We start from the raw sequence: 15640 nt of genomic DNA on the forward strand, positions 1-15640 counted from the left end.
TGCTCCTCTTTTTCCTCCAAACATTGCTGCCCACCTTTCAGGTTGGGCATCCCCCAAAATCAAACACAGGAAGTCAGTTTTGAATTTCAGGGGAAATCAATTCTGGGTTTTAGTTTCCTCCTCAGAAAAATTAGGATGTTGGACTCTGGGTTTTCCTAATCAAATATATAACAAAGTACTCTGATGGTACACAAAACATTCCTTTCTTTGTTAAGGACATTCTGAGTGTGAAATTCCTCCAGGGGGAAATATCTATCCAACACACACACACACACACACACACACACACATATATATATATACATATATATATATATATATGTATATATATATATGTATATATATATATATGTATGTATGTATGTATGTATGTGTGTGCGTATAAGACTGTGAACTCCATGAGAATAGTATTATTTTTTGCCCTTCTTTGTATCCATGTTGGTTAGTACAGTGCCTGACACATAGTAAGCACTTAATAAATGCTTGTTTGACTGACATTAAATCCAGTTTAGCCACAAACTACTAAAGTATCCAAATGCTCAAAAAATAGAGCTGTGTTCTTAACCAGGAAAATGTATCAAATTGTGTCCTCATATCATTCACTTTAGGTGGTATGGGATAACTTGATTTATTCTGTTAACCTCCACTCATAAAAAGATATCAATAGAAAAATATTTTTAATAATTCATCCCCTAGCCATGGTAGCCTTCTCTTCCACTTTTTCTGTTTTGTTTTTAATAATATGAACTGTTATATTTTGGTCACATATTCTTTTAGAGTAATGGAGAAAACTGTGAATCTAATCATAATTTCTTCCAGACTGCTTTCCAATTTTGACAGAAAATGTTGTCAAATTAGACTTTCTGCTGATCATGACTTTGAGTTTATCAAACAATAAGGTATGATATTCATTGTTTCTGAGTCTTAGTCAACTATTTTGTTTTCTAATCAGTAGCAGATAGTTTTGATGATTTCTGCCTTAAATACTATTGCCAAACCCCCTTCATTCTTACTTTTTATCAGTATATCCCTTGAGATATATCTAAGATTATATCTTAGCCTTTTGTTTATCCAGATGGTAGGCTGTGCTGTATGAGCAAAGCAGAATTCAAACAGCTCAAAGGAAACATAGGATGCACAAATTTAGAGTATCTACCCCAAATGTTCACACAGACTGTCTGTGCCCAATTTGTGGTAGAGCATTCCAAGCTTGTATTGGTCTGATCAGCCACAGTCGGACACATTGAAACTTGACTTCATCATAGTGATGTCATTTTGGTCCTCTTCGGGAACGGAGGACAACAACCAACCAACCAACCAACCAAACGTCCAGATAAATTTGGTCTTCATTTTGTCTAGTTCTATAAGGAAATTTCTTGTAGTTCAACTGGAGTGGAACTGAATAAGTAATTTAATTAATGTAATATCATAATTTTCACTATATTGCCACAGTTCAACCACAGACAATATTTCTCCAATTATTTTATTCTTCATTTCTGTAAAAAAATATACAATATGTACAGATATAGTTTCAATTTTTTAGGGTTTTTTTTGTTTGGAGGCTTTCTTTTGGAGACAGAGAACATGCCATTTTATTTAGAACAGAGGGCTTTAATTTGCCAGGCATTTATTTAACGCTCTATTACAGACAGTGTACTAGTCATTGGAGATAAAAGGACAGAAACACAAGTCATGCCCTCAAGGTGCTGACATTCTTGTTTTTCTTTCATCTTTTAAATTTAGTTTTGTGGGGTTTTTTGTCATATTTTAGGTTTTGAACAGTCTCTTTCCCTCCCCACCCTGAACTGGAGAAGTCCACTATTTGACAAAGATTTATAAATATATGTAAAATCATGCTATGCATACTTCTTTTTATCAGTTCTTTCTCTGGAGGTAGATAGCATCTTCCTTCATAGGTTCTTTGTAGTTGATTTGAGAATTTACAATGCTTAGAATAATTTGTCGTTAACAATATTACTGTTACTACATACAACACTCTCTCGGTTCTGCTCATTTCACTTTTCATCATTTCATGCAAGTTTTTCCATCTATTTCTCACATCAGCCCGCTAATTGTCTCTTACAGCATAGTAATTTTTGTAGTTATTTTGAATGAAATTTCCTTTTTTTATATCTTCTGCTAGACTTTATTAATAATATGCAGAAAGGCTGATGATTTTGTGAGTTTATTTTAGGTCCTCTTATTTTATTGAAGTTGCTAATTGTTTCAATTAATTTTAATTAAATCTCAAGGGTTCTCTAAGTAAATAAACAAGTGCCTACTATGTTTCCTCAAAGTTTGGACTTATCTTTCTGAATCTACATAACAGATATGATAGAAAACATATTTGAAATATTCTGCACAATTACCTGATTAATTATGCAAAACACACTGCAAAGCCTAAAGTACTATTTAAATGAGTAATTATTGTTATCATTATTATTTATTACTAGTATTATTATTTATGTTAGCATTAGGACATTGATTTCCCAGGGTGGTGAATTCCATCAGATATCATCAGCCATTTTAGGAGGTTAGGGTCACAGGTGTATTGCAGAGGCCCAGGAATAATCATGAGACAGTGGGAAGTAAACTGATAGTGTTGGAGTAAGGGGACCTAAATTTAAATCCTGGCTCTGCCACTTATTGCGCAATCTTTTACAAGTTATATATTTTCTCTGGCCAGTTTCCTCATCTCTAAAATAAGTGTTGGACTACATGACTTCTGAAATCTTTTCCAACTCTACATCTCTGACCTTATAATCCTAAACTACCCATAATGACCAGAAGGAAAAAAGAAAGTTAGGTATCCACTTCCCCGACAATTATCTTTTTTTTTTTTTTTTTTGGAGAGGGAAGGCGAGGCAATTGGGGTTAAGTGACTTGCCCAAGGTCACACAGCTAATAAGTATCAAGTGTTTGAGGCTCGATTTGAACTCAGGTTCTCCTGACTCCAGGGTAGGTGCTTTATTCACTGCACCACCTGACTGCCCCAGTTATTGTTATCAATGATCTTTTCTGCACCTCTTGAAAAATTTGAAAGCTCTGGAGAAACCATATACTTCAGTGAAAAAAAATGTAGGACTTGGGAGTCAGGAAGCTTAGAATCCAGTCTTGTCTCTTATGCTTATTGGACCCTGAGAAAGGCATTTAGCCTCTTGGAGCCTCAGTTTTCTCATATATAAAATAGGGATGATTTGTATAAGTAACTCTTGAAGACTAGAAGTTGTCTGCCAGTCTGCATTTGTAGGAGTTCCAGTCAGTCTACAAGCATTTGTTAAGTAGGCTGCATCATACAGTGAAAAAAGCCTATTAACTCAAGAATAAGAGGATTTGGGTTCAAAATATACCTTCTGATGTTTACTGCCTGTGTGATTTTGCCAAGGCAGTTCCATCAATCAGGCGATAATAATTGCCAGTATTCATGAGGTACTTTAAGGTTTGCAAAACACTTTACAAATATTATCATTTTGAGCAATTTGGAACTGTGCCCTAAAAGCACAGCAGTCCACTGTATCCCAAAGATATAATAAAGATGGAAAAGGACCCATATGTACAAAAATATATTTATAGCAGCTCTTTTTATGGTTGTTTTTTTTGTGGTTGCGGGGATGCCCATCCATTGAGGAATGGCTGAACAAGTTGTGGTATATGAATGTAATGGGATACTATTGTGCTATAAGAAATGATGAGCAGGCAGACTTCAGAAAAACCTGGAAAGACTTGTATGACCTGATGCCGAGTGAAGTGAGCAGAACCAGGAGAACGTTGTACACAGTAACAGCCACACTGTGTGATGATGAATTTGAATAGACTTAGCAATACAATGATCCAAGACAATTCCAAAAATCTCATGATAGAAAATGTTATTCATATCCAGTGAAAGAACTGTGGTGTCTGAATTCATACTATTTTCTCTCTTTTTTCTTTCTCATGGTTTTCCCCTTTTGTTCTGATTATTCTTTCACAACAAGGCTAATATGGAAATATGTTTAATATAATTGTACATGTATAGATTGCTTGCTGTCTTGGGGAGGATGGAGTGGAGGGAGGAAGGGAAAAAAAATTTGGAACTCAAAATCTTATAAAAGTGAATGTTGAAAACTATCCTGACATGTAATTGGAATAAATAAAATACTATGAGTGAAAAAGAATTCTCATTTTCTCTCACAGCAACGTTAGGAGGTCGATGCTATTATTATCCCTATTTTACAGATGAGGAAACTGAGGCAGACATTTTTTAAGAGCAAGGTAACCATGCTAAGTGCTGGAAACACAACAAAAGGCAGAAACAGTCTCTGACTCCATAAAAGATATGCATAGAGTAGCTGGAAAGTAATCTAAGAGAGGAAGGCAACAGCAGTTAGGGAGACTGGCAAAGTCCCAATGTAGAAGGTGAGATTTAAGCTGTGTTTTAAAGGAAGCCAAAGAACAAAGAGGTCAATGTAAAGAGGAAGAGCATTCCAGGTAAAGGGAACAGCTAACTCAAAGGCTTGGAGATGGGAGATGGACCATGGTTCCACACTGTTCAAGGAACAGCAGTACACAAAGCACTTTCTTTTCAATGCCCCTATATGGTGGTTAATACAAGTATTATTTTGCAAAGTAATTAGCTGAGACTCTGAAAACTTACTTTAGTTGCCCAGACTCACGGTGCCAGAATTAGGACTTAAAACCCAAGTCTTTTTGTTTCCAAATTCAAGGTTTTGCTGCTACATCACAATGATCAAGGACGGAGCCTGGGGGCAACTCTAGAATTTAGGGGTTGCAAGGATAAGGAGAAGCCAGAAAAAGGAAACAGACAAGGTCAGTGAGATAGGAGGTGAGCTAGGAGAATGTAGCCTCTCAGGACAGTGGCACAGTGTCTTTCTTCCAGGGAAGAAGGGATTAATTGAGAAGGACAAAGTGAACAACATTGTTTAAAGAGGCTGAAAAGTCAAGGAGGATAAGGTTGGAAAAATAACTTGAGATGTGGGAGTCCAGAGTGATTGGTGACCTTGGAGAGGACAATTTTATTTGAATGAGAATGAAATCCAAACAGCAGTCAGTTTACAAGTGAGGGAGAAATAAGGAAGGTGAAATATGAGTATAAATGAATCCATGATGCAGTACAAGACAGGAGTTCAAAAGAATGAAAGGAGGAGAAGGAAGGTATTTAGGAATCGCAGTACTTGATCGAGTTTGTAGACAGTGGGGTTAGGAGTCATTGGAAAGAAAAAGATTGAACGTAAAAGATAAAGACAACATGACTAATATGGAAATGTGTTTTACATGATTGCACATATATAACCTATATCAAATTGCTAGCCATCTTCGAGATGAGGGAGGGCAAAAGGGAGGGAGAAATTTGGAACTCAAAAATTTTATTTAAAAAAAATGAATGTTAAAAATTGTCTTTATATGTAATTGGGAAAAAAATGCCATTGAAAAGAGATGAAAGAGGGGGATGGGCAGGGAATTGGTGGAGCAAGATGCCAGAGGACATGAGAGGAATCATCAGAAATGAAGGTGGAAAGAGTTAAATTTAAAGAAAGTGAGAATAACCTCATTCTCTGAAACCAGAGGAAAAGAAAGTAGGTGAGATGAGATGAGATCTACGGCCACTGCAGTGAAAAAGTTCATTTCAAGTGGATTCATTTTCTTCTAAGTAGATAAGAATCCTCTCTGAAAGAGGGTAGAGAGGAGTGGGAGCGTAAGATGGAATTAATGAGAGAAGAGATCTGTAATTGCTGTGGGGAGGCCAAGGAGATCAGGAAAAATGAATATGAAACTTGCCCAGTTTCCCCACATGGGTAGTTAGGACCAAAGGTTCATAGTAACAACTGATGGGAGGGCCTGCCTCTTTCTCCCAAAGGATAAGGTGGCCTTCAAGCTGAGGCAGGAGTTGGGAGCATGGGGCTAGAATAGCAGGATTCGAGTTCACAGAAGTGGCTGTGCTCAGAGGGATCTCTGTAAGTGCTAGAGTTTTGGGATCCCCAGAAGGGGAGGGGGCAGGAGTGACCCATGGGGTGCCCTTTAGGGCAGTAATTAGCAAAGACCTTCAGGTGGCAGTGTTGAGCCACATAAAGGGTAAAAGTGGCCAAGGTGAAAGGAGAGGACCTTCCTTATTCATTCCTTCCAGAGTCTGGGTAGAAAACAGGAACAACCAAATCTTCCTTACACCTCCACCACCATCCCTCAATTCCAGACACTCTCTCTCCCACCTGATCACTTAGCTTTTCTTTCCTCCCTGACCTTTCTAAAGAATTACTGAGAGATGACATCATGGCCAAGTACTGAAAAGATATGGGGAATCTGGGAAGCACTGCTGTTGGGAAGGGATACACACACATATCCTCCACTCCTGTCTTGTAGGCGAATACACGAGATGTTTGCAGTCCCAGCTCACCATTGCTCATTCATGGGGTGTCCAAGAACTACTCAGCATCTGGTTACTGATGGTGGGGGGAGATGGGGTCCCAAACTCTGACTGTCACACCTTCTCTCTCCCTCCCCCATCTCCTTCCTGCATTCTTGTCTGAATCCCCAGGAAGCTGTCTAACTCCCAAAGGAATGATGAGGTACCATGTTGAGGAAAATTCCTAGACTGAGATCATAGGGTTTGGTGCTAGAAGGTACTTTTAGGGATCATTTAATCCAATCTTTTCACTCTATAGCTGGAGAAAATGAGGCTCAGGGAAGATTAGTGACTTAACCCAGAGTCCCACAGCAAATTAGTAGAAGGGATATTTGAAAACAAGTCCTCTGATTCCAGTTCCAGTATTTTTCCCCTACTATAACATGCTGATAATCCAAAATTTTTTTCTCTCCTGGAATCTGGAAGACATTCTTTGATTGTCTGAGGCAGCAGGTTTCACTTCCTTGACCTGAGTAGGTCAGACAAATATACCAGTGAATCAGACTTCCAAGCCTGAAAGTACAGGAAAGCCAGCCTACAATTGAATTTTGTTTCTGAAAATCTGTCCTTGGATAATTGAGAGCTGACTGGAAATGTGCTTTTACACTTTGGAGTTTGACAGGGCTGGAATGAGGAGCATAAGAGAAAGATGATAATATGAATCTTGCAAGGAAGGTCACACCCTCAGTCCCTGAGTCAGACTCCAAGAAAAGACAACTCCCCTATTCCTTTGCTGAGGGTCAGGGACCCAAAGAAGGTTAAAGTCTGGGGGAGAATGAGACCTGGTCCTCAAAGAACTAGAATGGAATGGATTCCACTCTGCTTATTTCTCCCTGTGGTGGAACTTCACTTTCCACCTGAGACTCCACTCAGGTATACCCTAAAACTCCACAGACACCAAACAATCCTGATACCTAAGAATTAAGAGTCTCCTAGCACCCCAGCAAACTTCTGCTAGCTCTCCAACTCTCAGACCTGTGGTCCTATACATCTAACCCCTTCATTTCTTTGAAGAGATCTATTTTGCAGACTCCTCTATAAACCACTCCCCTATCTTCCCAAAATCTCCCCATCCTTCGTCTCCCACTGAAAAATTTCCATCTTCCCAGATTTTAAGAACTTATGGTTCCTAGATTCCTCTAAGAACTGTCCCATCCTCCAAACTCCTTGAAAAATCCATCTCCCAGATTTCTGTGAAGTCTCATGCCTCTAACTCCTCAAAACCCCCATCCTCTGGACTCCCACCTTGGCTTTTATTCTAAGAAGAAAATAAGGGCTGTCCCATGTTTTAGCGAACAGTTGAGGCCTTGCCTGACTGTGGACCCTAGAGCTTCAGTCAGTCCTCTCCCCCTCCCCCCACCACCTCCAAGTTGAAAAGGAAACCAAACCCTGTCCTCTCCAGAGGCCAACCTGCTGAGGCAGGAATCCTCAGGAGGACCTTCAGGGCCAGCAGATCTAGCCATTCCCATGACCTCAGCCCAGCCCAACCCTCTAGCCCTAGCTCCCTACAGCTCCTAGCCTTCTCATCTGGAAGTTCTCTCTTGCAGTGTTTTAGAAGGGTCAGTATAGACCTTCACTAAGATCCATCAAAACTTGGTTCTTCCAAGAAATCTTCCTGCCCAAGCTCATTATGGTCAGTTTCCCTCTGCCCTCAACATGGGAGCGTATGAATGTTATCTTGGGTTGCTTTTTTTTCCCATATGATCTGTGCCCATGAAACTCAGGACCATGACTGCTCACCTCATACCAAGGACTTTCTGAAAGACAAGGTTGTCTCCAAGCTGCACCATTGAAGGATATGGATGTTGAGTCACAGAGAAGGGAGAATCCACCAGACCCCATGTCAAACCTGTGTTCTAACCTACTGGACATGCCCAGGCTTCCTTGGACCGGAGCCACAAGGCTGATCAGTGGTTTAAATTAAATTAACAGGGTAGGGGCTAGGTCTTACCTTTGGCCTATGGGTCATCATCATCTGGGTCTCTCTCTCTCTCTCTCTCTCTCTCTTCTCCCCTCTCTCTCAAAAAAAAAAATCCAGTGAAAAATAGGAAGCTCAAGTCATTTATTTTTCTATTTGTGTCCCAGGCCGACCATCCATTCCCCACCCCCTCCCTGCCCTTGACCCCAGCAGACTGGCTTCAGGCGCTTCCCTTCTGGCTAGGGAGCTGGGAGGGAGGGCTGGGCTGCAGATAAAGCCTCTGCGGGAAGTGGTGGGAAGCACTGGGCTGCTGAACTCTCACACACGAGTCCCCCCCAGGCCACACTTCCCGTGGTCCCTGAGTTGGGGGAGGTGAGAAGCTACTACTTCCCTCCCAAGAGCAGAAATCTCAGCCGCTCACAGGTTGCACACCAGGCCCTGTAGGCACAAAGTCACCTCCGCCATACTTGCCTTTACGTCCTTCCACCAGGCTGATCTTGGGCTTGACTATAGGGTTTAAAACACACACACGCACGCACGCATGCACACACATACACACCCCTCACCATTAATAGAATACCCACCCTTGTCTTCACAATCCTTTCCAAAGTTTCAGCACCATCATCACCCCTTCCCTTAGCATGGATCCCTCTTCTCTTCCCTCTGCTGAGCGAACCCCACCCCCAGTCCACCACTGCCAGTCTGTGCCTAACCCTGGTGACTTTCTTCTTCCCTTGAATGTCAGGCAAATTTACTTTGCATTTAAAATTGTCACTCTGGCCTTGGATCATGGTGCCTTTCCACCCTTCAGGGTGTGGCTGGGGAATGGGTCTTCCTGTCCAGCGCTATGTGTATGATCTGTGCCCATGAAACTCAGGGCCATGATTGCTCGCCTCATACCAAGGGCTTCCCACACCAGTGGGTCTGTCCTGCCAGGGTCAAAGAAAAGCATGGCCTGGAAAACAAACATAGTATGGTGGGAAAAGCACCGACCTATAATCAGGAGTCCTGGGTTCCACTCCAACTCTCAGATTAGTTAGCTGTGTGATCCTGGACAAGTCATCAGCTTTTCTGAACCTGTTTCCTCTTTTGGAAAGGGAGGACAGTAATATTCATGTTACCAACCTCCCATGGGTGTTTTATAGGAAGAGCTGTCTGATCCTGGGAATCTTGTAGAAATGTAGGTTATGCTTATCATTACTTTAATTGTTATTGTCGTCATCATCATCTGTTAGCATCTTATAGGGGAAGAGCCATGGGCTGGGAGTTAAGGGATGTGGGCACTAGTTTGAGCTCTACTTCCAAACAGCTCGCTAAGCAAGTGGAATAATAAATAATACCTGCCCTGCCTGAGTCCCAGGGCTCTCCTGGGGATCAAATGAGACAATGGATGGAAATGGGCTTTAAGAACTGCCCTTTGTTCATCTACCAGGAGTGGAGAGTCTAAGCAGCAACAAGGAGGCAGAGGGAAGGAGAGGATGAACTATAGGGGTTGTGTGTCCCCCCCCACCCCATCCCCAGTCTGGGAATGGACATCCCAGGAGGACTGGGGCCTGAGCTCACTACTTACTACTCCCCCCTTCTTCCCCTCCCTACACACAATTCCCAGAAACATTGAGCCTCCTGCTCCTGACTCCCAGGGGATGCCTGCCAGCCATCCTGGCGGCCCCTACCCCATTCCACTCCCACCCTACCATTGGGCAGGGAGCCAGGGCCCCAAGGGGGCAGTGGAGCAGGGAACTGCTCCCCTTCCTAACCTCCCAACCATGGAGTTGTAGGCAAGGGCGGGGAGGGAGCTTAATTCCCCATAAACATATTAGGTGCAGTATGTCAAAGGATGTTGGCAGTCCAGATTAAATTATCATCCTCACTAGAAGTCAAGATTGGGAACATGTGTGAAGGTCAGTCATGAGTGGTACTATGGAATAGGCATTCACCAGCCTATCTCTCCCTTCCATACTCTAATCCATGACCCTCCACTGACTTCGAACCCTATTCAAAACTCAACTCCATTCATACTTTCCATAATAAATATGTCCCACCTTCTATACTGATGCACTTCTCCAGCAATAAAATCAATTAACTAATCAATCAACAAGCAGTGTCTAATATGATACTAAGTGCTGAGAACACTAAGAAAAAGCAAAACAGAAACTCTGCTCTCAAGGGAATTACTTTCTAATATGTACATGCAAGATACTTTCAGTGTAGATGACAGATACTTAACTTTATCTGGATTACTCCTCCCACTCTATTTCTATTAAACTCCAAAGTGAGTGGAATTAGTAGGTTCCCTCTCCTTGGAAATCTTCAAGCAGAGGAATGAAGAATTCCTTTCTTGTATAAATGGGTTGGATGAAAGGGCTGCTGAAGTCTATTTCATCTAGGAATATGTTGGTAAATGTTTAACAACTGGCTGGGGGGAGGGGAAGTATACCAGACACACTTAATTTTAATCTGAGTTATTAACACTTTCTCCATCACTTCTTAAGGCTAAACTACCAACAAAACAATAAATCAAACCCTAATTTGTAGTGCTTGCCAATTTTCAAGATGTAAATGCAGGCACTGAAAATTTAATAATTGGTTCTCTCAGATGTGCACATCTTTGCTTGCAACTCTCAGATTCTGTGGATATGTGTGTCTGTGCCAAGGCCTTCCCATCAGACCTCTATCCTGATGTGCACATGCACAGAAACAGAAATATAGATAGAAAAACAAGGAGACACACAGGGATAAGCACAAGAAGAGACACAGATATGTTTATGGTCACAGATGTGAAGGTAGAAGGAGGGCAGACATAGATAGACACAAAGATAGAGAGATGCAAAAAGAAACAAATGCATAGATCCAGGGAATCATCTGCACATGTACATGTACAGACAGGCACCGTGAGACATATGTACAAGCACAGATACATAGATCTGTAAAGGAAATTTATGAAAATGGACACATTTACAGACCAAGAATAGACAGAGGCAGAATCAGGCACTGATAGAAAGGTAGTTATGTCTAGGGTAAAGGTTAGAATAAAGGCATCCCTACAGGGAAAACAAGGTAACCTTCTTGAGGACTAGGGACCCAAGATTAAGAATGATAATGGCTGACATTGACCCAGAGCTTCAAAAAGTGCTTAAATATATTATCCCATGTAAGCCTCACAAAATCCCTGCTATGTTGCCCCCATTTTACAGCCGAGGAAATTGAGATTCACAAAGGTTAAGTGACTTGCCCAGATTCACACAGTAGCAGATCTGAAGCAAGATTTGAATCCAGGCCTTCTTGACTCAGTTTAGCACTCTGTTCCAGAAGTTCTTAACCTTTTTTCTGTCATATGCCCCTGTGGTAGTCTACCGAAACATAGGAATCCCTTCTTGAAAAAAATGATTTTAAATACATGTAGGATTACAAAGGAAACCAATTATATTGTAATAGTAAAAAAACATTTTTTTAAACCAAGTTTATAAACTCTCAGGTTAAGAACCCCTATCCTATCTACTAGGCAGCAAGGTGGCACAGTGAATAGAGCAGCAGGCCTAGAATAAGGAAGCTTTATCTTCCTGATTTCAAATCTGGTCTCAAACACTTACTAGCTGTGTGACCCTGGGCAAGACACTTAACCCTGTTTGGTTGTTTCTTCATCTGTAAAATGAGCTGGAGAAGGAAATGGCAAAGCACACCAACATCTCTGCCAAGAAAACTCCAAATGGGGTCAGGAGTAGTTGGGTACAACTGAACAACAATTCTATCCACTACACTGTACTAGCTTGATTATATATTAATTTTCTGAATTGCGACCTAAAGCAATCTCATGATTTTTCCAAACCGAGCCCCTTGAAAGCAGAGCCAAGATGGCAGATTATTTTCTAAAATGTTGGAACTAGAATAGCAATAGCAAAATATTTCCCAAAGGCCCTGCTAGGGCAGAGAGAACAGCACATGGAGCACCCAGCACCTTCCTCCTCTTTCCTCTATTTCTGAACAGAATGAGCCTTTCCCCACCTTCTCACTGCTGGGTTGCTGGACTCTGGGCCAGGTCCCTCCAAGGCTGTTCAGCAGTCTTCCTTCCGGCTCTTCCTGATGTTTCCTGGCCCAAGGGAGTATCATGGAAACCCTGAGCCAGGCAGCCTCAAAGGAGTCTCCAAACATGAAAATCCCCACCTACTCCATTAGTAACACTCAGCTTGACCTAGCATGGGACTCTGACAATGTACTCATGGGCAGTAAGGCCCCACTCAACACAGCCACAGTCCAACATGACCCCCAGGACAATACACAACCACATCCTGCAATACCTACTACAACATCCATCCTCCATTACACAGCTAGAGCTCCCTGTAAAACATTCATGGTCCAAAGAAAGCACCTCTACCCTTAACACAACATAAAATGTGCAACACAGTGTTTCATAGCCTCAAACATCATATCACACACACACACACACACACACACACACACACACACACACACACACACATACAGAATCTGGTGAGAAAGTTTCTGATTATGAGCATGACTTCTGTCCCTCATCACTAGCACACAGAGAAAGCAAAACTGAAATTCCCCATGATCCTTCCTTATCCAAAGTGCCTGTTTACTTCCATGCCCATAGCCCAGAAAATCTAGCCTGTAACACAAAGGAGAGAGCCAGAAAATTAGAAGGCCCAGTCCAGGACCCAGTGGCCATAACATGGCAAAGCACAGCCTAGAATAGAACATAAAATAAAAAACACAGACCCAGCAATCTTAGCTCCTTTCCTCCAGCCAGTCTACCTATGAGCAGTGCTAGGCAATTTTGTAAGCATGCATGTTCAATACTTTTGACCCACCAAGGGCAGGCCCAGAGCCCTCACTTAGTCCCTTCCTCTCTGCATGGCAACTCATTGATAGGGTGGAATAGTAGGCAGCCCAGTGTGGCAGAAGTTACAGGAGAATCCCACTATTCAGGGGAAGGATGGATATTGGCTTTCCCCTTGAAAGAGGAAAGAGGCTGGTCATGTATCACATACCAGAACACATGCTACCTATGGAACAAGAAGAAATAGGGATAGAGATAGGGACTGTTCCTATGATCTCATTGATAATATTGTTGTTTTGTCCTTAATTTTCTTTTTTTTTTTATTATTCTTTTTTATATATAATTAATTTATTTTCAGTTTTCAACATTCACTTCCACAAGATTTTGAATTCCAAATTTTCTCCCCATCTCTCCCCTCCTCCCACCCCAGGACAGCATGTACCCCAACCACCCCTTTCCCCAATCTGCCCTCCCTTCTATCCCCCTCCCTTCTCCCATCCCCTTCCTCTCTGTTTTCCTGTAGGACAAGATAAATTTCTATATCCCATTCCCTGTACAACTTATTTCCCAGTTGCATGCAAAAACAATTTTTAACATTCATTTTTAAAGCTTTGAGTTCCACATTCTCCCCCTTCCTCCCTCCCCACCCCCCCTCGTTGAGAAAGTAAGCAATTTGATATAGGTCATACATGTGTAGGCATGTAAAACACTTCCCTAACAGTCATGTGGCAAAAGACTAACCATATTTTCCTCTATCCTGTCCTGCCCTCCATTTATTCCATTCTCTCCCTTGACCTGTCCCCCCACAATAGTGTTTACATTTGATTACCCCTTCTCCAAATCTGCTGTCCCTTCTATTATGCTCCCTCTCCTATCCTCTTCCCCACCCCCACCTTTCTGAAGGGTAAGATAAATTTCCATACTCAACTGAGTGTGTGATATTCCCTCCTTAAGCCAAATCTGATGAGAGTAAGACTCATTTATTCCCCCTCCCTTTCCCCTTCTTCCCCTCCATTGTAAAAGCTCTTTCTTGCCTCTTTTGTGTGAGATGATTTACTACATTGTAGTTCTCCCTTTCTCTTTCTCCCAGTACATTCCTCTCAACATTTAATTTTATTTTTTAGGTATCCTTCCTTCATATTTAGGTCACCCTGTGCCTTCTGTGTGTCTGAATGCTCTCTCTCTCCATATAGACATATATGTATATATACGCATACATACAACACACATATTTGGCTATATATACATATACATACATGCACAAGTACCTACACATACATAATGCACACACATATATATATATGTATATATGTATGTATTCCCTCTAACTACCTAATACTAAGAAAGGTCTCATGAGAGATATACCATACCATCTTTCCATGCAGGAATATAAACAGTTCAACTTTAATGAGTCCCTTATGGCTTCTCTTTCCTGTTTACTTTTTTCATGTTTCTCTTGATTCTTGTATCTGAAAGTCAAATTTTCTTTTCAGCCCTGGTCTTTTCAGCAAGAATGGTTGAAAGTTCTCTATTTAACCTAAATTCCATTTTTCTTCTGAAGTATGATACTAATTTTTGCTGGGTAGGTCATTCTTGGTTTTAATTTAGCTCCTCTGACCTCCAGAATATCATATTCCAAGCCCTTTGATCCCTTAATATAGAAGCTGCTAAATCCTGTGTTATCCTGATTGTGTTTCCATAATACTTGAATTGTTTCTTTCTGGCTGCTTGTAATATTTTGTCCTTGACCTGGGAACTTTGAAATTTGACTACAATATTCCTAGGAGTTTTCCTTTCAGGATATCTTTCAGGAGGTGATCGATGAATTCTTTCCATTTCTAATTTACCCTCTGGTTCTAAAATATCAGGGCAGTTTTCTTGAAATAATTTCTGGGAAGATGATGTCTAGGCTCTTTTTTTGATCATGGTTTTCAGGTAGACTAATAGCTTTTAAATTATCTCTCCTGGATCTATTTCCCAGGTCAGTTGTTTTTCTAATGAGATACTTCACATTGTCTTCTATTTTTTCGTTCTTTTGGTTCTGTTTTATAATTTCTTGATGTTTCATAAAGTCATTAGCTTCCATTTGCTCCATTCTAATTTTTATGAAATTATTTTCTTTAATGAGCTTTTGATCCTCATTTTCCATTTGGCCAATTCTGCTTTTTAAGGTATTCTTCTTCTCATTGACTTTTTGGACCTCTTTTGCCATTTGAGTTAGTCTATTTTTTAAGGTATAATTTTCTTCAGCATTTTTTCTGGGTCTCCTTTAGCAAGCTGTTGATTCATTTTTCATGATTTTCTTGCATCGCTCTTATTTCTCTTCCCAATTTTTCCTCTACTTCTCTTACTTGATTTTCAATATCTTTTTTGAGCTCTTCCATAGCCTGAGACCATTTCATATTTTTCTTGGAGGCTTTGAATGTAGAAGCCTTGACCTTGCTGTCTTCCTCTGGTTGTATACTTTGATCCTCCTCATTCTCAAGAACAGAAGAAAATACCTTTTCACAAAGAAAGTAACTTTCTA

At 41.0% G+C, this 15640-nt stretch overlaps 1 protein-coding gene across 4 annotated transcripts in view; it reads right to left on the bottom strand.

Moving 5' to 3' along the window:
* Positions 1 to 15640, bottom strand: part of TCEA2 (transcription elongation factor A2) — a 98771-nt gene that overhangs the window by 42227 nt on the left and 40904 nt on the right. Inside the window, exon 1 of one of the 4 annotated variants that reach the window (XM_072633224.1) lies at positions 8349 to 8506. The exons of 2 other annotated variants lie outside the window; for them this stretch is intronic. In XM_072633224.1, the coding sequence (XP_072489325.1) occupies positions 8349 to 8372 (24 nt within the window). In that variant the 5' untranslated portion in view covers positions 8373 to 8506. Of the gene's footprint in view, positions 1 to 8348; positions 8507 to 15640 lie in introns of those variants that run through there. One more of the 4 variants, XM_072633223.1, reaches the window with a different exon arrangement.

Source organism: Notamacropus eugenii, chromosome 1 (assembly GCF_028372415.1).
Source record: "Notamacropus eugenii isolate mMacEug1 chromosome 1, mMacEug1.pri_v2, whole genome shotgun sequence".
NCBI classification, from domain to species: domain Eukaryota; kingdom Metazoa; phylum Chordata; class Mammalia; order Diprotodontia; family Macropodidae; genus Notamacropus; species Notamacropus eugenii.